The sequence below is a fragment of the Myotis yumanensis genome, unplaced genomic scaffold (genome assembly GCF_028538775.1).
Source record: "Myotis yumanensis isolate MYYU_CA2020_CCGP unplaced genomic scaffold, mMyoYum1.0.hap1 SCAF_22, whole genome shotgun sequence".
Classification (NCBI taxonomy): Eukaryota; Metazoa; Chordata; class Mammalia; order Chiroptera; family Vespertilionidae; genus Myotis; species Myotis yumanensis.
The window spans coordinates 7,508,985-7,531,432 of record NW_027223773.1 but is presented as its reverse complement, the minus strand read 5'-3'; the positions used below and the strand labels follow the sequence as shown (position 1 = coordinate 7,531,432).

General features: G+C 44.9%; 1 protein-coding gene and 1 non-coding gene across 2 annotated transcripts in view; both read right to left on the bottom strand.

Moving 5' to 3' along the window:
* The window catches only part of RAB3GAP2 (RAB3 GTPase activating non-catalytic protein subunit 2), a 59,473-nt gene that overhangs the window by 14,554 nt on the left and 22,471 nt on the right, over positions 1 to 22,448 (bottom strand). Inside the window, exons 9-24 of the mRNA XM_070401223.1 lie at positions 22,085 to 22,183; positions 19,463 to 19,611; positions 18,450 to 18,529; positions 18,236 to 18,325; positions 16,733 to 16,872; positions 14,809 to 15,025; positions 13,949 to 14,092; positions 13,639 to 13,721; positions 13,090 to 13,154; positions 9,924 to 10,014; positions 9,100 to 9,227; positions 5,809 to 6,022; positions 5,320 to 5,417; positions 3,923 to 4,028; positions 3,167 to 3,327; positions 1,457 to 1,685 (exon numbers count right to left, since the gene is read on the bottom strand). Coding sequence (XP_070257324.1) covers positions 1,457 to 1,685; positions 3,167 to 3,327; positions 3,923 to 4,028; positions 5,320 to 5,417; positions 5,809 to 6,022; positions 9,100 to 9,227; positions 9,924 to 10,014; positions 13,090 to 13,154; positions 13,639 to 13,721; positions 13,949 to 14,092; positions 14,809 to 15,025; positions 16,733 to 16,872; positions 18,236 to 18,325; positions 18,450 to 18,529; positions 19,463 to 19,611; positions 22,085 to 22,183 — 2,094 coding nt within the window. The remainder of the gene's footprint in view (positions 1 to 1,456; positions 1,686 to 3,166; positions 3,328 to 3,922; positions 4,029 to 5,319; positions 5,418 to 5,808; positions 6,023 to 9,099; positions 9,228 to 9,923; positions 10,015 to 13,089; positions 13,155 to 13,638; positions 13,722 to 13,948; positions 14,093 to 14,808; positions 15,026 to 16,732; positions 16,873 to 18,235; positions 18,326 to 18,449; positions 18,530 to 19,462; positions 19,612 to 22,084; positions 22,184 to 22,448) is intronic.
* LOC138999393 (small nucleolar RNA SNORA36 family) lies at positions 20,173 to 20,305 on the bottom strand. Its single transcript, XR_011469383.1, has one exon. It is a non-coding gene; the product is annotated as a small nucleolar RNA SNORA36 family (small nucleolar RNA).

The following is a 22,448-nucleotide window of genomic DNA, read 5'->3' as shown; positions in this document are numbered from 1 at the left end:
TTAGCACGATACTGGTCTAGGCTTCTAAGGGCAATGTATTACTTTTAAGAGTCAACTAACTTGCCTATATGGAACATTTAGGGGCAAAATTCAGCTACAGTTAATCAACAACATGATGCTATATGCCATGTTGCAATCAATTTAGTCCAAAAACTTATAAACGCAAACTGAAAAACCTTCACAATGAAGAGTCCTGTTTATTACCCAAAACAAATTACACATCTTCTGTAATTTACTGACATGTCTGCTCTCAGTCTTTCCTCCTATTTTGATTTAAATGTACACCTTTCCACAAAAAGAATGCCTCACAGTAAAATCACAATTATCAGGGGAATGGGAGAGCAGTGTGCTGGGCGATGTAATTTCGTATGTTTGGCTTTCCAATCACTTGCAAATTTTCCTTCTGGAATCAAGGCCCTGGTGATACTGCTTCAGTGAATATTAAAATGGTGTTCCCACACTTGCCCCGGGTGGCAGCGTGGGGTGCTGTGAATTTATAATTAAAAACTTCACAAGTCTTATAAGGAATGAGAAATGGGTTAACTAAATAAAAACCTATAAATACATGCATATTTATAAACCCAGAAATAGTCATCCCAGCATCACAAGCCTGACGGAGCTGCTGGGAAGAAAAGGGGACGATCAAGGTCATTCAAGATGTAAATGCTTATGGTCCTGAGATGGAAGCCCGGGACCGACTGACTCCAGGAGGCAGGAACCCATGTGTTGGAAAAGACGCACACCGTTCAGTGGAAATCAGCAAGAAGAGAAGAGTTGCAGTTCTGGTCTCATGAAAGGCTTCTGGGAGGAGGTGGCACTTGAGCTGAGTAAGATGTAGAGCTCAGGGTCCAGGAGAAGAAGAATGAGAAAGGGGGAGGCGGGGAGAGGGAAGAACGCAGGCTCAGAGACAGGGACCCCCGGGTCTTCACTGGCGCTGAAACCTAGCGACCAGCAGCAAGTGGGAAGGGGCTGGATTCAGTCAGTCGTGCTGGGGAGCCAGCTGCCGGGTTCACTTTGTCCGGCAGCTTCTGAACTTCTTAGTCTCAGTCTTAGTCCCTAAATGCTTACCATATGGGCAGCCTCAAAGACTTTAGCTTATGGCTTATATGCCTCAATAATATGGCATTAGAAATTAAAATGCAGAAATTGTAAAAAATGTTATAATTAATTTTAAAATGAAAAAATAAACCCACTGCAGGTTACTATTTTATGAAAATAACAGTAATTCCCAAAGCCCAACAGGATGTCCAGGGAGGAGGGGCGCTACACGTTGCAAATCTCTCTCCCGTCTGGCTCGGTCTGGAGTCTCCTCTCCGATGAGCGCTGCCTCCCACCCACTGGGCTCTGCTGTGCTGGGTGAACTGCTGGGGAAGGAAGGGATGCACCCGGCACAGAGTTGGAAATGGGGGGACGCCACAACAGAGCTGCAGACGCACATGCTCCCAGGCCCCGTTACCTCTCCCTCCTTCCAGGAGCTTCCTGACGGAGAGCCGGGGGAGCGGCTCGGCCGGCAGCGAGGGTGCCCTGGCGGGGCGCGTGTCCGCTCTGCTGTGCAGCAGGGTCTGCAGGATGAGGCAGTCCTGCAGCTGTTTCAGCAGCAGCTTCCAGTACTCGGTGTCCAGAGACAGGGCCTCCCAGGAGTCCGTGAGGGCCTCCGCGTCCGCACCCACAACTGTTTGGGAAAACTGACAGACAATGCCTGGTGATGACCTGGCGGGGATTCTGCATCACCATGAACTTTTTTTTTTTAAATACATTTTTATTGATTTCAGAGAGGAAGCAAGAGGGAGAGATAGAAACGTCAATGATGAGAAAGTATCATTGATTGGCTACCTCCTGCATGACCCCTACTGGGGATCAAGCCTATAATCCGAGCATGTGCCCTTCACCGGAATCGAACCTGGGACCTTCCAGTCCGCAGTCCAACGCTCTATCCACTGAGCCAAATCAGCTAGGGCACCACGAACTTGAGTGAGCTTTGAACCTGCGGGCTGATGGACAGCCCGGGTACATCGCACAGATGTTATCACTCAGCTGGATGAAACATGAGGGTCAGGAGTGGGCGGGAGACTCAGGGCGAGGGGGATGGAGTGTGGACATTTACAAAGGCCTGCCGGCGCCCCCTCCCTCGGGCTGTCAGGGCCACGCTGGAGAAGGGCCTGGCTCTCCTATCAGTACCAGGACACTGACCTCTCTTTAGAATGCACTCACCAACACAGAAAACGTGTTTCCAACTTCTCCCTCATTATTGCAAACCTCTCAAGCTGCTGATATTAACTGACACTATGAACTACTGAGACTGAGGATGTAAGTGATTCTCTGCAGACCTAGTTAAGGGTCTCATCCAGGTTAATGTGGCTTCCCGCCAGAAAACAATCTGAGCTACCACAAGCTATGGGATGTTAGCCCTCCCTCCCCCCCTCCCCTACTCCCCCTATGTTTTTTTGTTGTTGTTTTTTTAAAATATATTTCTTTATTGATTTCAGAGAGGAAGGAAGGAGGAGAGAGAGACAGAAACATCAATGATGAGAGAGAATCATTGACTGGCTGCCTCCTGCACACCCTCTACTGGGGATCAAGCCCGAAACCCAAGCATGTGCCCTTGGCCGGGATCGAACCCGGGACCCATCAGTCTGCAGGCTGACGCTCTATCCACTGAGCCAAGCCGGCTAGGGCTCCCCGTTTTTTTAAAGCGTCTCCAAGAGGTGAGGAAAAACCACCCAGGAAAGGGTCAGCAGGGAACTTCTGAGTCGTTGGGTGCTGTGTGCCCCACACACCCTGTGCTCACACAAGGGAGGCCGAACACAACTGCTGCATTTCCAGGAGCTGGAACAAACCGGGGAACCATGTGGTCTAGCCCTGGCCTCTCTCCCATGGGAAACTGAGGCCACAGAACTCATCTTTAAGGGACTCGCCACCGATCACCAGCCACTGGTAGAGCCACAGCAAGTTCAGCACTTGCCCCCTTGGGCCACGCGTGCTATGTTCATATGTGGGTGTGGTCTGAATAAACAGACTAGGGGAGCACCCCTCACCCCCTCCTGACCCTAAGAAAGACAAGTAAGAATGGGACACACAGCTCAGGCCCCCGGTGCTGCACAACACGAGGACGTGCGGTGCCTCCGCAGGTGGGACCGGCACGGACAGACACTGCGCCGTCACTTACCTTCTTCTCGGTCGCGCTGTCCGAAATCTGTGCGGCCACCGAGTGCCCCACGTGCGCGGATAGCAGGGCAGCCCCGTTGTTCTCAGACTGAATGCAGGCCGTGCGCATCTGCTGCCACCACGGGGATACCGACTGGGAGTCCCACGTGTCGTCGAGGGCCACTGCAGCCAACGTCAGAAAGGAAGCTTAGTCCCCAGTTCTGGGCCCGGTTTTCCAGATTAAACACGGTTAGAACTAAACTCCCAGGGACGAACCTGCCTACTGCTGAATGAACTGGAAAACTGGTCTAAGTCTAGCTGAGTCAGAACACGTCTATTCCAGTTGCTCTTGCTGTGTTGGTCACCTTGCTTCTGGACCAACTTTAAATCCCTGCTTGGAATAGTTCATCATTGCTGAAGTCGAGCATCGAATGTTTAATGTAATAGGTTACTGTTCTCAGCAGAACAAAAGTAAGGAAAGTGATAACCTCCACCAGAGACCATTAGGGTTACCTCCGAGTTAAGCAAACGCACTGTGCAGATTACATTATTTTTGGTGACAGCACAAAATGCGACTTTCAGAAAGCCACGTCCTCACAATGCATGAGGCGCGTTCTCTGGATACGAGGCTCTGGGGAGAAAGACTTTGCAGCTGCCATCTCCTGTCAGGAGACACGATCTCCCCTGTGGCTTCACTAGCACTCCAAGCACTAAACAGGCTTCCGAGAGTGGAGGCTGCCAAGCCCGGGGCCGCGCGGACATGGCCCCAGCACTTTACCTTTCATCCGGCTCAGGAGGGACAGCGTCGTGTGCAGACAGTGGACAGACTGCGGCCTCTCCAGGATGTCCTTCTCCTTAGAAAGCCACACGCTCAGGAGCAGAGACTGAAAGAGATGTAGATCCTCTTCAGTCTAGACAACTTTTCACTTCAACTCTCGCACTTGTACACGGGATCCAGTGTTTCTGGGAAATGAGTGGGGGCTGGGACATCATGTGACAAGGACAGAACGAGGTGCCGTCTGCCTAAGGGATCCCTAGTCCTCTGTGGAGATCTACATCCCCCCTCTCCACCTCTGCCCTGGTCTAGGCGCTGCCTTCCAGCTGGAGCCTCTGTCACACTAAGTCCTCAGTTAATGTCATCACCAGGGTCTGCGACTTTAAGCAAATGATGTGTAACAAAACCCCAACTGTACTGTAGCCTCTCATACACCTTACGATGTGTAACAAAGCCATGGCCACATCACACACGTAAGAGGCAGGCTGTGGCATCTCCTCTGCTCTGCCTGGGCACGGGCACTGGCAGTGGCTGCTCTGGGAACGAGCCAGATTCGAGCAGGTCGCACGCTCACCGCGTGGCACACAGACCCACATGTAGGTTCCCTCGGCCAGAGGGCTCAGCAAGGGCCAGGTCGGCTGCCATGTCCCCTGCTGGACGTGACCACAGTGACCGAGCAGGGTTCTTTTTAAAGCTCATCTTATTCTACATTCAATTTCTTACTTTGATTCTTGGGCTCTGTTTTTTGTGTTTGTTTTTTTTTAGAGAAGTTCCCCCTCCCTTCCCATTCGCAGCTGTGAACTGTGAGCGAGGGCATGCATCCGTGTGCATGTGGGTGGTAAGAGAACAGCCTGTGACGGTAGGGTTACTTCCTCGCCCTTTTTAGAACGAGCAGACGTCAGTGCTGTGCTTTACCCATGGGATGAATCTTCTGTCTACCTTTCCTCCAGCACAGAGACCAAGGTCTAACACAGACTCTGTTAGGGAATGCCTGATCACCCTGCACTGCTGGGAGGAAGTGCATTCCGATGGGAACATTGCTACTGATGGTCGCGGTCCACTGAGAATGCATGCATGCATGTCACATGATAAATTTCTTTTAGGGTAATCATGGACTATGCTGTTATAATCTACAGGGAATGACAAAAAGAAAATACCATTAACTAACTATATAGGGGCTTATACATTTTTTTGACCATTTTTAGAAGGTTTTCATGTATGTTCTATGATATGCTTTAGACCAGTGGTTGCCAACCTTTCAGACCTCACAGACCACTGGTTGGCGACCGCTGCTTTAGACAATGGTAAAAAAAAAAAAGAAAAAAAAGAAATAAAAGAAAAAGATGGACACTTCCGATGAGTGAGCAAGAGAGAACAGCGTCAGCAACAAGGAAGCTCACCAGCAGCAGCTGCGGGCTGAGTCCCGCCGACTCCAGCGTGCGGCACATGTCCTCCGTGGAGCTCTCTCCGTGCAGACACTTCCAAAAGAAGAAGCTGCCTGTGGGCGGAAACAGGACGCATTAACCACTGACCCTCACCGTTCGGACAAGCTTCCTCAACGGCCACCTAAACCCCCAAAGAGCAACATAACGGGAGAGCAGGGAAACTGTTGGTTCAGTCTGCTTGACTTCTTAAAGCGGAAGCCCATCCTGACACCGTCTCTTAAGTGTACTTATGGATACAACACAACTGCTGTGACACAGTGCCTGCATATCCAGAGCATCTTTAGGTAACTGACAAATTCTTCAGTTAATTTTAAAATGAACCGAATCTCTGAGACGCTCTAGGCTCGTCCAGGCTTCCTTTGAGAGCGGGCGGGATTCCAACAGGGGTCTGTGAGTCCACCCGCCTCAGGCCGCGTGCCTGTTCACTCAGGAGAGTCCACCCACCTAGAGCCACGTGCTCCTCTTCATCCATCTTCTTTATGTTGATCACATCCTTCTCATACTCTAGATATTCCAGGAATGTTTTCACAGGCAACACACCATCCTGATCATCAGAAAAGCGGACAGCAGCCCTGCTGTTCTCTTGTTTATACTTCTCTAGCAATGCCTGGAGCTTCACGAGTTCCTTTTCATCCAGCCTTAGCAATACAGCCAAGTCCTTAAAAACAGGAAAAAATTCTGAATGGACCACGTTGCTCTCTCTGATTCTGCCATGGGTGTCAACCCCGACCCTTGAAGTGAAATGCAACACCACAAGCCAAAGATGGATTTTTAATTAATGTGACTGCTCCAATGAACTTGGTTAGAGCCTTATTCGCCAATTACTCTGCGTAAAACTGGACCCACATTCATGAGGAGGCTATTTAAATAAAGTAAACTGAAAGTACCATTTTTAGAACATTTCCTGAGATTATACTTGTCTAAAAGGTTCATATTTTAATGAGTGTGTTACTGTGTAATCAGAAAAAAATTTAACAGGGTGTCAACTGCCACTCTGGTGAGTCTGAGGAAACTAAGGGACTAGTCAATAAGAAACTGATTCCTCATTTATTCAGTAGCATAAACACTGGAAAATGTATCTATAATAATAAAAGCATAATATGCTAATTAGACTGGACAGCCGAATGACCTTCCAGATGAAGCCAAGGCTGCGAGGGCCAAGGCAAGGGCCAAGCCCCTTGCACAAATTTCGTGCATCAGGCCTCTAGTTACATATAAATTCTCCATGTGGCTCGCGGGGGCTGCAGAGATTGGAAGTCCCTGATACAGCCTGCAGCCTTTCAAACCACTCTTCTATACCAATGTGCAGGAACATCTCCTGATCCAACTGTTTTTCTAAATTGGGGAAAAGTACACACACACTTTAAAGACCACACTTTTGCCACAGCAAGCACAACTCGCTCACCCCATGTGACGTGAGTAAGGCTGCATCCTTAAACCAGAGCAGTTTTATCTATTTATTGACTAAGGCTGTTGTTTCCACAAACCAGCAGTAAACTGCCAAGTGCTACCAAACGCCTGCCAGCAGTCCATGCTATACTGGGTTTATTGACGAGCTTATGGACCATGTCCCAGAGACAGCAAAATAAATTAATTCAGCCCTGAATTTCAGTTCTGTATGCACAGAATTAGCCAGTCATCCTAGAGGCTGAGTGTATGGTGTATAAAGGATCTAAACAAGTCTATGGCAAATAAGGCTTTAATTTCTAAAAAGTGCTTTAAAAATAAAAAAGAATCTGACAACTGATTTTTAAGAATTTGTAATTCTTCTATCTTTGCATATTATGCTGGGCTATCAGGCGGAGATGCATTCTGCAGGGGATTAGCAGAGCCATCTATGTAACTTCCTTTGGCAGAGCGTGAGACGGTAGCTGGGGTCTCATGAAAACATTAGGCACTGAGGAATCTATGAAATGCCTAGGCAATCCTGTGCAATAACTCAATCAACCCGAACCTTCCTGTTGCTTGAAATAATTTTACATGATTGGTGAAGTAGGCAGCAAAACAAAAGACCCTGGAAAATGGCTCTGTCATGTGCAACGGCAGTCACAGAATACTCTGAATATATCACTATTCAAATGCTTTGTAAAATCCATCTATAATCCCAAAGATAAAAAAGATGCTAGAATGTGGAGGTTGTTTCCATTACAGAGAGAAAATCTTCTCTCATTTTTATGTTTAAGAAGTTGTTATTCATGTATGCATGTTTAAAGTACATTTCAGATGCACCAGATAATTTTCTTAAAAGAACTACCAGTGACCTGACATCAGTAAAACCAGACAGCCGGCCACGGTCACACAGAAACTGGAGTGGGAGAGGGGACATGCTTCTCTCTAGTCCCCATTAAAGAAACTTCACTTTTTGCCGAAACCGGTTTGGCTCAGTGGATAGAGTGTCGGCCTGTGGACCGAAGGGTCCCGGGTTCGATTCCAGTCAAGGGCATGTACCTGAGTTGCGGGCACATCCCCAGTGGGGGATGTGCAGGAGGCGGCTGATCGATGTTTCTCTCTCATCGATGTTTCTGACTCTCTGTCTCTCTCCCTTCCTCTCTGTAAAAAAAATCAATAAAATATATTTTAAAAAAAAAAAAAAAGAAAGAAACTTCACTTCTCTGTATGGAACGTAGGGATTTTATATACATGCCTCAGAAATGAATGATACTGCACTGTAATAAATAGAGATTACCAGGTGCTGTCACTTTTGTTACGTTATGTTTTATGGAATAAAAGCACAGAACATTTACTATAATTATCGTAAACACTTGGATGTACGACAGAATCTTTTAAAAATGCATTTCTTTATGTGTACACAACAGATGAGCTGTATGCGTTTGCTGACAACTACACAGAAAATGTGGTCTGTTTGGCAGAATCATTTCTTTTTTTCTTTAAAGGAAATTAAAGTTTTGCTACTTCGGTAAGCCGACTCTATTTTAACTGGCAAATGTTGTCCAGAAGTTGTATTCTAAGTAGTAACTTTAAAAAATGAGTTCAGGCCCTGGCTAGTTTGCTCAGTGGTTAGAGCGTCGGCCTGTGGACTGAAGGGTCTTGGGTTTGACTTCCAGTCAAAGGCACATACCTGGGTTGTAGGCTCAATCCCCAGCCCCGGTAGGGACAAGTGCGGGAGGCAACCAATTGATGTCTCTCTCTCTCTCACGTCGATGTTTCTCTCTTTCTCCCTTTTGTTCCCCCCTTCCACTCTCTCTAGAAATCAAAGGAAAAAATAGCTTCCGGTGAGGATTAAAAAAAAAATGAGTTCAGAAAAACTAGAAGCTTCTAGGGTAGTGTAAATGAATAATAAAATTTAATTTTCTGACATATTTAATATAAATTTAGCAGTAAGACACAGAGAATTAGCAGGGGGTCTTGTAAAGAAACTACACCTGTATGCTTTTTTTTTTTTTTTTTTTTAAATATATTTTATTGATTTTTTACAGAGAGGAAGGGAGAGAGATAGATAGTTAGAAACATCGATGGGAGAGAAACATCGATCAGCTGCCTCCTGCACATCTCCCACTGGGGATGCGCCTGCAACCCAGGTACATGCCCTTGACCGGAATCGAACCTGGGACCTTTCATTCCGCAGGCCGACGCTCTATCCACTGAGCCAAACCGGTTTCGGCTACACCTGTATGCTTTATAAAATTTTCCATTTTCTATTTCTTTACTACCAATTTGAAAAACTGAAAATAAGCGAGGAGACGATTTTGTCTAGTGGGTAATGGGAGTACTCACGTTCTCAGAGACCGACGTGTCTGCAGGGGAACCAAGGGCATTTAACTGGCTGACGGACTCGTAAAGATGGAGCAGCTTCAGCTTGCCGGCACAGAACTGGAGCAGCCCTTCGTCAACAGACTCCACCTCTAAAAGGCAACACGCAGTAAAGAGATGTTCCGCAGATTCACAGAAGGCTTTTCTCCATTAAGTCTCTTAATATTACCTAATCCCCTGCTCTAATTTGTTAAATACCGGGAAGCTTACACTATAGAAGATTAATAAGGCAAAAATAAGTTTTCTATCATGGCCAAAATATTTAAATTTTTAAATGAAATAAGGTACTCTAACAGTAAAAAGAAAAAAGGAAGAAGAAATATCTTGGTCTAATATTCCAGTTAAGATAAATGATCTGGAAACAGCTTTGAAAATGTCCTCTCTCAGGCCGTGACTCATCACTGCCTATTAGGCTCTCAGACTGAAGATAACAAATTAAAGCTGCTATCATGGTGGTCAAAGATATGACGATTCAACCAGAAACTGTGGACTGTGCCAGATGTATCCTCAAGAAAGGGTGGCAAAGAGACCAAAAGTAGAATTCCTATCAATTAGTTTTTTTTCCCCAAGATTAAAAAGCTCAGATAAAGAGCAACTCAAACCAAGAACAGGGAATAAAAAAGTCCCCAAATCCTAAAGATATGAAAGAAGTTTCCTTTTATCTTATGTACTTTATTTCCACCTTAAAGTAACAGGAGAGCATCGTAAGCCGTGGATAGCTTTCTACTTCTACGATCAGTTATACAATGAAGTAAGACCATAATCACCAATCAGTACAATCTGATTACCTTGATTTTTCAAAGTGTCCATGAGAGTTTGGGTGACGTTTCTAAGGCAGGAAAATGGTAGACGTTCATTTGCCAAAATGCTTTCCAAAGCCTAGAAGAAAGTAGCAATCCAAGTCATTAGAAGGCAATTATTTGTTTATATTTGACATCGATGCCTCCACTTTCACTACACCACATTTCAAAGGGAAGCTCCATATGTAAGCTGCATTAGTATATATACCTGTGAGTGAAGGGTGCATCGTAAGTAACATGTAATCAATTTCTTGTCATGTCGAACATGATATGACAAAAAGTTCAGATGAGAATGAAACAACCAAAAGCAACTGGTGTTTAACAGAATAGCCAGGACCAATTAGAAAGAGAGGTAAGCTACTCACTAATAAGATGAGTTTGAGTAAGTCTATATTATGTAAATATCAATGAAAAGTAGAGGCTGTTGTCATGTCAGGAACAAAAGCTGACAACTTAATTAGTGCTGAATTACTGCATATGGGCAGGGCTGACTGAATCTAGACCAGTCTAGATATATAGGGTGTGCCCCAAAAATGTATACACACTTTGAATGATTATAAAGTTAGTGTTTATTAGCATACAGTTCATTTTCAAAATTTAAAAGAACCTACAGAAATGAATAATTTTTTTGCCAATGTGTTTTCAAACTGATGACCGTTCTAGTCCAGGCACTGCTGATAATGTGAAGAAATGGAATCACAAACATCAAGAATCATCTCATTGGGTATTTGTGGGCCCTCAATTCGTCAACTGTTGCTGGTTTTGTACCGTAAACTTATCTTTTATGTATCCCTTTAGAAAGTCTAGTGGATAAATATTCTTTGTTCAAAGCTTAGACTCGCTTCACCCATTATTTCAAATTAGTTAAACCTAAAAAGAAGTGAAAATTAAGTGAGTTATCAGCTGTTAAAGTGTGTATACATGTTTTGGGGGTACCGTATATATACTCCCCCCACCTCACTGCACCTGCACCTTCCTTCCCCCTGGTAGAAATTTAAGAGCCTTTATCACCAGTTCCCAAATCTCTCTTCATGCCTAAAGAGACAACCACCAGAATCCCCAATGGGTTGGACATAGCAGTTACAGCTCATACTATCATTTCATATTAGCACATTAAATCGTATTTTTATTGATGGGCTGAGTATAAAAGGTTAGGCTGAGAATGTGGCGTGAGACAACCACCAGCTGTGTGTTCGCGGGGAAAATCGGGCTTAGCAGGTGGCTCGAGAGGCTGGCCAGGCCTATGATGACACAGCTACCTGGAGGCTATACAGAAAGTGACCACATGTGGCAAATAACCCGGCAGATGTCATCTGCATCTGCTCTGTCTACTCTGACACAAGCCGGCAGCTGGCTTGCTTTCTTCTCTGCCATTCAGTCTTCCCAAGTCAAAACGAGTTTCTTTTCTCCCCTTAGTGTCAAAAACAACACACAACTTTCACTATTAGGTTTCCTGGCATTTTTTAAAAATTCATAACTTCATACACAATTCAGCAGTATAGTAACAACAACAACAGTAGTCAAGACAACAGTTTGCACTATGCTCAAGTTTCCCAGGATGTCAGAGAAGAAGAAAGATGGGGTGAAGATGAGAAGGCGTGTGTGGTTATGACCGCCCCCCCTTTCTGCTACTGATTCCGAGCTGCCTGCCTAGATGCCCACCTTGTCATGAAGAGTGCCATCCTTGATACCCGAGACTTTGCTCTGAGGAAAGGAGAGCCCTGAGGCTCCCAGCCTAGCAAGCCCCCTGAGGATAAATGCAAGAGAAGCGCTTCTTTCTTTCTTTTTTTTGAGAATTTTTTAAGAGCTTTTTGAGCCAAGCTGTCAGTGGGATGGAAAACTCGACTGAAAGTCAGAGGGACTTGCCTGTTCTACAATAAAACAATACAACGTGTTTTAAAAAATAAAAGGCAAAAAGAAATCAGTAGTCATTGAATCCTCCCATGTATCTAGCCTGGCTTCAGACACTGAGGATTATAGAAATGACACATTCGGTGAGGTCCCCACTTGAAGGAGCTTAATAGAGGGGCAGATGAAAAGGTGGGGAGCCAAGACTAGTATCAGCTACCCGGTGTGATGAGCGGCGGGGGAGGAGCTCGCTGCATCCATGGCCAAGTGTCTGGAAGGCTGTGGAGCTAGGACTGAGCAGCATTACGAGGGGGCTGACAGGGGTGGTCGTGAAAGAAATCATGAGGCACCACATTAGAGGCCTGGAGTGGGGCTGGGGAGCAGCAGGGTCCCTTACGCAGTACGAGCGAGACGTGAGTCAGGACAGGATTTCCAGAAGCAATTTACCACCAACCAGTGCAGCTGAAGAGGCTCTGAGCCTAGCAAGACCCCTTAGGAATAAACACAAGAGAAACGCTGCTTCTTTTTTTTTTTTTTTTTTTGGAGAATTTTTAGAAAAGCTTTTTGAGTCAAGCTGACGACATGTGCCAGGGAGCACGAGAAAGTCCTGCTCACGGGCACCAGGAGACACACAGAAGGATGGTCACAGCTCACGGGTCCTCACAGCAGGAAACTGAAAACGCCCTAAGTGTCCACTGGCGGGAGGTGATTAAACTGCAGTCAATGGAACCACAGGGCACCGTCTGCTGCAGCCCGTGCGTCAATGCGGGGGAGGCCCAGACACACGGGGAAGGAGTGACGTCACAGAAGACGTGGGGCTTGACTCCTTTTATACACAGTCGAGAAGGCGGAGAGGGCATCCATCTGCTTTAAAGGGGCCACATAAAAATAACATAACTCAAAAGAAAAGCAACAGGGAAGCGACATTCTGGTCCCTGAGGGTCGGGAGAGGGGATGTGGCTGAGGAGGGACATGGGGGCTCCTCAGAGCTCCTGGTGTCAGCACTCGGGTTTATGTTATTATTCTTTCATCTCAACCGTGTGTGTGTGTGTGTGTGTGTGTGTGTGTGTGAGTGTATAAAACACAGGCACTTGCCTGTGTGGTAGAATTACTGACTTTTTCAAAAAAGAAAGGAAAAAAGGGATAGCAGGAACGGCCGTGTGGGAATATAAAAAAGGATGAACATGAGTAAGAACACGAAAGGAAGGCTAGCCTTTCGTGCTTGGGGGGGAACACAGAAAATAAAGATTTTCTCCGGAGGGAACTGGAATCGCTACTCAGCCGGAAACTTCACATATACACTCACCTGCTTTTTGGTTGCAGGGTACTTTATATCGAGAATTAATTCCTTTATTTCTGTTTCAACCGAATCTAGAAAGAGAAAATCAGGCAAGTAAAATTTCCACTTTTATTGCAGGCAAATTTTATTCTGAAAGAAAAAGGCATCTATGTGTACTGCCCGTCTGCTTGAAGGGTGTCTGGGTCTCTGGACAGCACAGTGAGTGCCTGCGCCTCGCCTCCTTCTGAAGAGGAGCCGTCACAGCTCATGAATTCGATCCAGTGTCTAACAGCTCCATGTAGAGCAGGGGTGGGGAACCTTCTTTCTGCCAAGGGCCATGTGAATATTTATAACATCTTTTGTGGACCATACAAAATTAGCAACTTAAACATTAGCCGGCTATACTTGGTGAAACATGTAATTAACTCACCCGTAATGCCTTGGCAAGGCCAGACCAAAGGATTTTGCGGGCCTTATATGGCCCATGGGCCGCATGTGTCCCACCCGAGTTAGAGAATAATATTAATTTAAGGAACAACAGAGTATGCTTTAGTATTTTTACTAGAAAACACCCACCAAGACTGGGAGATTTTGCTTTCAGCAAGGCTGCTAATTTCTTCATTAAGTGCATGTCCTTGGCCCGTTCGCTCTTCTTGTCACTGAAACAATAAACACAACACGTTCTTACAAATGTGACCTTGCTTCCTTCTATTTCTGACCCTCCAACTGTGCCCTGTCCTTTACACTCTTCCTACTTAAGTTTAAAGGTATCAGTCTCATAAGAAAAAACACACACAGAAAAACAATAACTGCAAAACTACTAGCGAGATGCGGGCGGGACGAGTTAGTAGCGGGGCGCCAGCGAGGGACACCCGAGAAGCCTCACCTCAGTGCCAGATGGAAAGGAACAGTCACCGTTTTCACACCTGCAGACACGGGATCCACGAGGCAGATCTGGTAGGTCTGTGGCTGCCAACTCTGACTGGTGACGTTATTTAAGCCCATTATTTTATAGCCAGGATACAGGAGCCTGTATATACAAAGAAATCACACACCAATATGGTGACCACATCAGAGAAAGGAATGCCACTAGGGGCTTCTATTATGGCCTGGGACCTCAACATTACAGCAATTCAGAAGAATCAATAAGGCAAATAATACAAATGGATACCAAAAGGGAAGTGAAGCAGGACTCGATTGGCAGAGTGCTGCCTGTTAAAATGTGCTAGAGCCCGGCCAGTGTGGCTCAGTGGTTGAACATTGACCAATGAACCAAGAGGTTGCTGGTTTGAGGGTACATGCCAGAGATACAGGCTCGATCCCCAGTAGGGGGAGTGCAAGAGGCAGCCAATGGACGTTTCTCTCGCAACGATATTTCAATCTCTCTATCCCTCTCCCTTCCTCTCTCTCTAAAAATCAATACAAACATATTTTTTAAAAATGTGCTAGAAAAGGAAATGAACACAGGCCCGTGTTGCAACGGCAAACAAAGCATCTGACATCTGAAGGCATCTTCCCTCCGGAGCCTCCACAGCGTGAGGGACAGGACAAAAGGCAGCACCAAAGCTAACTCATTCGGTAGCACATTGCGGCCTTTTCAAGAAGGTTTCTCTGTTATCACACACTTGCAGGAAAAACCATAATAAAAAACATGTGTCTCAAACCTGCAAACGAATAGGCAGACTGAATGAAAGCTTTACATGGATGAAGCTCTGCTGCACCAGGAAGGGGCGGCCTGCAGCTCACCTGCAGTGCTTGCCCACGTTGAACGCGCCCACTCTGGGTCCCTGCTGTGTGCTCCACACCTCCAAAATCCCCCTCCTCGGCGCGTAGATCACGAGGAACTGAGCCACTCGACTGGGGCCCTGGGGACTCCCAAAGGGGGAGGGGTCCCCCTTTTCTGGGACTCTTTCGTGGAGGTCCTCTACAACCTGGACCCAACCAATCTGGGCGTCCCGATACCCTGAAGACAGGAGAAAGGGATGCTAATTGGTAAATTAATGTAAGTTTAACAGTAGCCTTCTCAAGCACTATGGGATTTTTTGGGGGTGGGGAAGGAATTTAAGAAAAGCTGTAAAACTTTGTTATTTTTAAATTATGAAATATCTTAAACAGAAACTATTAATAATTATAATAAATATAGAATCAACCATGAAGTCTTATTAAATCTTGTATTTTGCTCAGTTTGCTTCAGATCGCTTTTTTTCTTTAAAACAGGTGTCATTGAAGCCTCGTGAACTTCCCATCTGATTCCCTTCTCTCCCTCTCTTTAAAAACTCTCTCCCTTTAAAACACTCTGGGGAGATGATCAGGTTGGGTTTTGAAACAACAGTCCATTTAAATTTTAAGGAAGAGATCAAACTGATTTCCTGTTACTCAAGTTCCTTGGTGGTGGGCAGATGGAGGGAAAGTGTGGGCCGCAGAGTGAAGGGAGGTGGCCGCTCTCACAGGCCATTGATGACTCTCTTCCTAGCACAAGGAGGAGAACTGATTGCACTGGGGGGCCAAAAGGTGAGCAGCAAGGCCACCAACAAGCCCGCACAGGGGAGCTGGGCCGGCTGGCACACCCGCGCCTTCCAGGTTCGGGACAAGTCTTGCTGAGAACACAGCCTTGATGTTGCTTCAGAAGACGAACATCACGGAGGAATGATGTGTCTGCAGCACAGAACCCTCTTCTGCAGACACTGAGGCACGTGGCCGCTGAGCGCTGTAGGAATTCGTCGGCAAGAAGGAATGGACTCCATCCGGTCCAGAGTAGTTTAATGTCCTCAAGTCCATTATGCCAAGTGCAGACCAGATTGCACCATAACTGTGGTTTCCAACCTGTGCTCACATGCTATTATTCGGGTGATTCCCAACGATGCAGTCTCCACTTCTTCCTTCGTCAAAGACTTTTTATTTTGTTCAGGTGGACAATGTAACTTCATATTTTCCAGCCTTCCTAACAGTTCGGTAAGACTATGTGACTAACTTCTGGTGAGTATCTTATCGAAAAAGGCTGGAGGGCTTCAGGAAGTATCTTCAAAGTAGACTGACTCCTTTTCCCTTCTTCCGTCATGGGATACAGACAAGAGGGCTGGAGCTCCAGCAGCCTTTTGCACCATGAGAGGACCTTGAGTGGGAAAGCTACATGGAAGGAGACTGGGTTCCTGAGGACACTGTGGTGATTTCATATCAATCCTGTACTTGGGTCTGATATTAACAGCCAAATTCAACTCCCAATTGACACAGTCACCAATAACGTAAGTGAATTGGCCAAGCATATGGATAGAGAAATCAAGTCAGCCAAGATGGATTTTGCTAAGTTTTGCTTCTTAAATCTGAAAGGCTCAGCATTCTAGCTTTGGGGAGAACATCTGACTCAAACATGGCCTTGTGAAGTGGAATAAATGTAGCCGGGGCAAAAAAACTGAGTTCAGGAATTGACAATGACAGAGAGAATTGAAAAGTACATAAAAAAGAGGTTAGACGGGCCTATGAGTTCATCAAACTTAAAGACATATCAACTGGATTTCTGGATCAAGTGTTGCCAATCCTAGTTCATGTTTAAAAAAAAAAAAAAAAGCATAAAGAATTAGATCAACCAGAAAGCTAAAGAATGATCATGTTGCTCAACTATTGGGGTAAAAAACAAATTAAGCTTTTTTCCTGGATGTTTGTAAGGATGTACCTTTCCACATGCGTATTGCGATTCCTCTGGTTACATCCAATAGAATAACTCTGCCAAAATCATCCGTTACTGCTGCCAGAGAATTACAGGGAGACAGACAAATGCTCTCACCGTGGCGTCTAGAATCTGGAAGCCCAAATCTGAAATGTAAAAGAAAACAAAAAGCTCAAATCAGATTCCAATCTAGAGATATATACCACAATCATGAAATGTGTAAATGACATAGGCTGAATCTACTTTTACATAAAGAAATACGAACCTTGCATGGACTAATAATTAATTACCTACAGATAACAGTTTGCACTATAAGAAGTTTCCTCCATTATAAAATAAAAACATCTATTTATTTTATAGGTTTTCTATGTAAATACCCACGACCTTATTTTTCAGAGAACATCAAGTGCATCATAACCATCTCTCCTTGATTAAGCGGTATGTCACAGAAAACAATACCCTCACAACTAGCGAAATTTTAGAAAACTTGGCTCCTACACAGGCATTTGCCGTCTGTTTTAAGTTATTCCTAACCTGTTTTCTCTTTGCTAGGTATCACATCTTGCTGATACCAATGTTAATTAGCTTGAAGGGAGAACTTCCCTTCTAAATATTTCTCTCTAAGCTGCTCCTGGTCTGTAACCAATCGCACTAGAGCTGTAAGTACAGTAAGAGTAAAGGGTACCGAGAAAGGTCCAGGAGAGCTCACTTTGATGACAGTCCCTGAGACAAAGGGCTCAAATGCGATACATCTGTTAGGGACACATAGGGCCATTTGGCTTAATTCCTGATTCCTGAATGAATTTAAAAATGTGGCATATTTTAAAATAAGATGAAAAAACCTTAGGAGAGAAACTTCAAGAAGTTTTGATAACATAATTGGTTGTATCTCTTTAGGTGAAGAATATCTAAAAAAAGGGGGAAGGGAGTGTTTCTACTTCCCTTCATGGTGTTACTTTATATTAGGTAATAAAAAATAATTTTAAAACAAAATCTAGCAAAAACCACCTCTTCTCCTCTCCAAACCTGACAGCACTACGGATGGAGGTAAACAAAGAGGCAAAGCCGGCATTCTGAAGAGGGCCTGAATGCAGGGGGCTCCTGTTTTCATTTTATTTTTATTTTTTTAAAGAAATTACTAAGGTGGTTTTTTAAAAATATTTTTATAGCTTACTGACAAACCAAACTATTTTTAAAAAGAAAATCATCAGCTATCACACAGTTAATGTTCCTGCGACTTAGAAGCTAAGCTTTTGGTGTCTGTAAAACAAAAACAAATACATACTGAGCCCCTGTGATGTCACAGGGAGACAGCAGTGAATGAAACAGGCAAGAACTGCTGTCCTCATGGAGTTTACATTCTACTGGAAAACTCATCCCATACCAGTGACTTTTAGAGGCTCCAAAGACTCATGAGATTAACGAATCCGCTAAGCTCATCAAAAGACCCTAAATCCCACAGAACGTTTCCAAAACCACCCCAGGTTGAGAAGAGCATGGCCGACTTGCCTTACAGCTAATGGGGTGGCTGGCTCCATCTTCGGCTTTTGCTTTTGGACAGCTTCTTCCTCGTGCCTACTCTTCCAACCAAGCCAACCACTGGAAAGAGAGCGTGAGAATAAAACCGGGGCTCGCAGAGCGTCCAAGTGCAGACTATCACATTAGAAGCCCAAACCAAGCTAGACAAAGTAGAGACGGCTTAATGTAATTGTTATGCGATTACCTGGCGGCATTAAACAGAGCAGAAGTGAGTTTGCTGGCAACGGCGAGGGCAACGTGAGAGAGCAACGGCTGTGTGCTTCCCTGGAAGACAGAACACGTGCCCGCTGACAAAGGAACAGGGTAGCTTTCTAAGCCTTCCTAAAGAAGGCCTGCTATAAAGTCTGAAAAAGCTGGAAAGCCTGGATAGCAAGAACCTATGCAGCTCCTTAAGGGGAGTATAGTCACTTTATTCCAGGAGATAGCAATATCATCAAAGTGTCAACGTCAAAGCCACTGGCATTTTATCTTTAGGAGTTCCCTCTTTTAGTTGTAACTTAATTGAAACTTTTAAACTAGGATATTAAAATGGCATTACTATATCAGGGCTGTGGATTTCCCAACCATACACAACTTGCTCTTTGCCCTCTTAAAAAAATATATATATTTTAACCCTGAGTGCTTTGGCTCAGTGGGTAGAGTGTCGGCCTGCGGACTGAAGGGTCCCAGGTTCGATTCCGGTCAAGGGTACGTACTTTAGGAGAGTCTTTCTAAAAATATATTTATATATTTTACTAAAGTAAAAAGATAGGTTAGGTAGGCAATTCTGAGAAGGCTGCTTTTCAAGCGAGAAGTAAGAGCTGCCAAGTCTAACTGTCTCCTGTTTTAAGGAGCCATTTTCACCACGTGGATAATGACAGCTGGCAGCCAGTTCTGTCCTGACAATCCTCACGGACGCAAACCCGCGGGGGCTGGTCCACACCCCGAGCTTCTGACCACCGCACAGTATCCAAGGCAACTCGGTGTCCACGAACTCGGGCCATCAGGAACAAAGTTCAATTGTTTACACTGACTTCAGTACCTTTCAGTTAATTTAAAGAATTTAGAAGAAAGCGAGTGGAGATTCATATGAGCTTAGACTGAAACTTAGCAACGTAAACTGCTCAACCTTTGTAAGGCTCAGGTACCATAGCCATTTTTAGACAAGGTGAAAACTCAGTCTGCGGCCTTACCCATGATCAGGGAGGAACCTCTTACCTCTAGAGCATAGAAGAAGCCAGTGAACGGATTGGACCCTACAGTGATGTACTGAGACATGGCAGGTGGGCTGTTCTTAATGGCTGCGTTAAATCCACCGATATTGGAGGCAGTCTTCATTTGATCGAAAGGGGACAGCGTCATAATACCTAGTGATCAAGCGACAACAAGGCATGACCTGAACGCTCTGAAAGGACCTGTCAGTGTAGGCCATGGAATGTTTACTTCAATTCCATTCTGGGACATTAACCGCTCAATTTAACAGACAAAAGTCATTTTTAAAAGCTACGAAAGTAATTATCATAATGTACTTGTAAGGTTAAAAGTGCACGTATAAGGCCTCTAAGCTATGAACCATTACATCTTATCTTTGCTGCTCCCTCTACCGAGAATGTTCTCCCGGAGCTGGCTCCTCCTCACCCTCATGTCTCAGTCTGAATGCCACTTCCCTGGACAGGCCTTTCCTCACAGGCCCCCCCTGGAGTACCCTCTTCCTTTATCACAACTCCGATGATTTATTCCTGATGCGTCTAACACTCTGCTGTTACCATACTGTTTGTCTCCTTATCACCGGAATGTACACTTCATCCGTCTGCCTTGTATTTCTAGCGCCAATATTAGCTGCTGGGACACAACAGGCACTTCTTCATTTATTTGCTGAATGAACTAACCAAACCTTTGCATAAAGTCCACTGCACTTTTTTCCTTCATTTTGTAGGCTGGGAGATAAGTGAATTGAGTCAGATTTTTCTACCCATTCATTTATCCTAGCCTGTTTCAATGTTCCAAAGTTTAATTAACAGCACAGGGATGCTACCCTGAACTGAACTCAACACTTTGGAATTTTGTTGCAATTTTATTTTAGCAAAAGAGTCAAGACAAACTGAATGTCTATCAGTAAGGTGTTAACACAGAGGATTGCATACAATCCTATGCAACAGTAAACAGACCATCTGTCCAACATCTACTGTTTGGCCTCTAGATTCACACTCCTGCCCTTTCTCCCTGCTCACTCCTGGGGGCAGTGTGCTGATCCTGCGGACTTGCAGTTGGGGTCAAACAGCTGGGAAGCCCCATCAGCAGGTCAAAGGGAGTAAGGAGAATGAGGTCAGGATACTTCCCGTGAGCACTGAACAAAAGCCCATGCCTTCGCAAGGGCAAAGTACGTCTCAACTCTGTCCACCTCTCTCCAGCTCCCCTGCCTGCACCCAAGACAGAGCCTGCTCTCAGGTGCTGAGCCTACTCCTCACCCCCAAGGCCTGGAACTGCTCTGGGCTCTCATCTCTTAGGCCTGGGAGTGGGTAACAGCTGTGCTGTTAACCAGCCCTGAGACCCTATCCCGAATGGGTGGGTCTCACACTTTATAAATAGTTTCTCTGCAAATAAACCCCTTTCAATGATGCTATTTTAAGATGTCACCTGTCTTCCATTAGGACTCTGATAAAAACGTGTATTTGGCAAAATTGATGTGAAAGCCTTTTTATAATATGTTGATAAGAAAAGGGCTATAATAGTTAGTATGAATAATCCTAGTTTTGAAAGCCTGTCTACATAACCATACACAATGGTACACATACAATTCTGAACGAATGTTTACAAAAATGCCGATGATAAGTATCTTTAGATGGTAGAATGTAAGGGGATATTGTTTTCCTTTTCTCTTTACCTATTTATGTACTATTTACATTTTTAACAAGCAAATATTACATTGATAAATAGAAAAAAATATTAAAATAGCATGTGCTTCATCTCCACCCCATTTCTACTACCTTAACTCGGGAGCCGATTACCTCTTCCCAAGATTATTACACTTCGCTACTGTACTCATTTCCTAGTCTTGACCCTTACATCGCGACCTCTGAACTTGCAAGTGGTTTTCCTAACAGGCTGAGATAGTGTTGCGTTCCTGCTCACAGTTCCTCAGTGGCTCCCAGTGTGGCTGTGGGAGAGCTCTCAGTGCATCCTGCATAGCACACCGGGCCCTTCAAAACCTAACTCCTGTTTCTATACTTGGCCTCACTCTTGCCAGTTCTCCCGGGCATCCACTGTTTTTCCAGAAGACAATGCACTTCCACCCTCATGCCTACATGGCAAGAATGCCTTCTCTGTGTCTGTTCTCTTGGCCAAGTCCTTCTTCTTCCCGTCCCGGATTAAAGTCCACCCTTCTTCCGCACTCCCTCAGTGCCGGGCCTCTCCCAGCTCCCAATGCAGCAGTCCACTGTCCACTCCAACGACCATTAGGTTGTGGTCCTGTACCTATTCCACGGGTTTCTTCCCATGACACTCACACTTCTGGCAGCAGCGACCATGTCTTCTCGGCTTTATTCCCGAGGCCTAGCATGGTGAGCCTTCAAATACTGGTTTCAAGAAGAAACCTGCTTTTCTCTATATTCTGCTGGTTTAAAGGTTACATTTTAAAAACACTAATCTATAGGGAAATTATATGGATTAAACTTGTCTGCAGAAAAATTAAATCAAATTGTGAAAGTCTAAACTAACTTCCATGTGTCTCTCTAAAAGCAATGCATTTTCTTTTCACATAAGAATAAATCTACAGATGAGATCCTGCAATCAAAAGGAATAGAAAGTAAATTTCAAAAGAACTGAGCTAGTAATGCTTACCAATACTGGCATGATCAACGATAGTGTCAACATCTTGCAGACCCCATTTCTTATAAGCTAATGGTGGTGGTTGTATGTTCTCATTGCCTGAAGCTGCAGCTGTCAAAGACAAAAATTAGACAAACCAACTTCACTATAATGAGTACAGTGAAGTTTTATATTTTTTAAAAATCACAAAAAATGTAATAACATTTTATGTTTTTATTGATTTCAGAGAGGGGAAGGTAAAGGGAGAGAGGGGTAGAAGCATCAATGATGAGAGAATCATTGATCAGATGTTTCCTGCATGCCCCCTACTGGAGATCAAGCCTGCAACCTGGACATGTGCCCTGACTGGGAATCGAACTGCGACCTGGTTCATAGG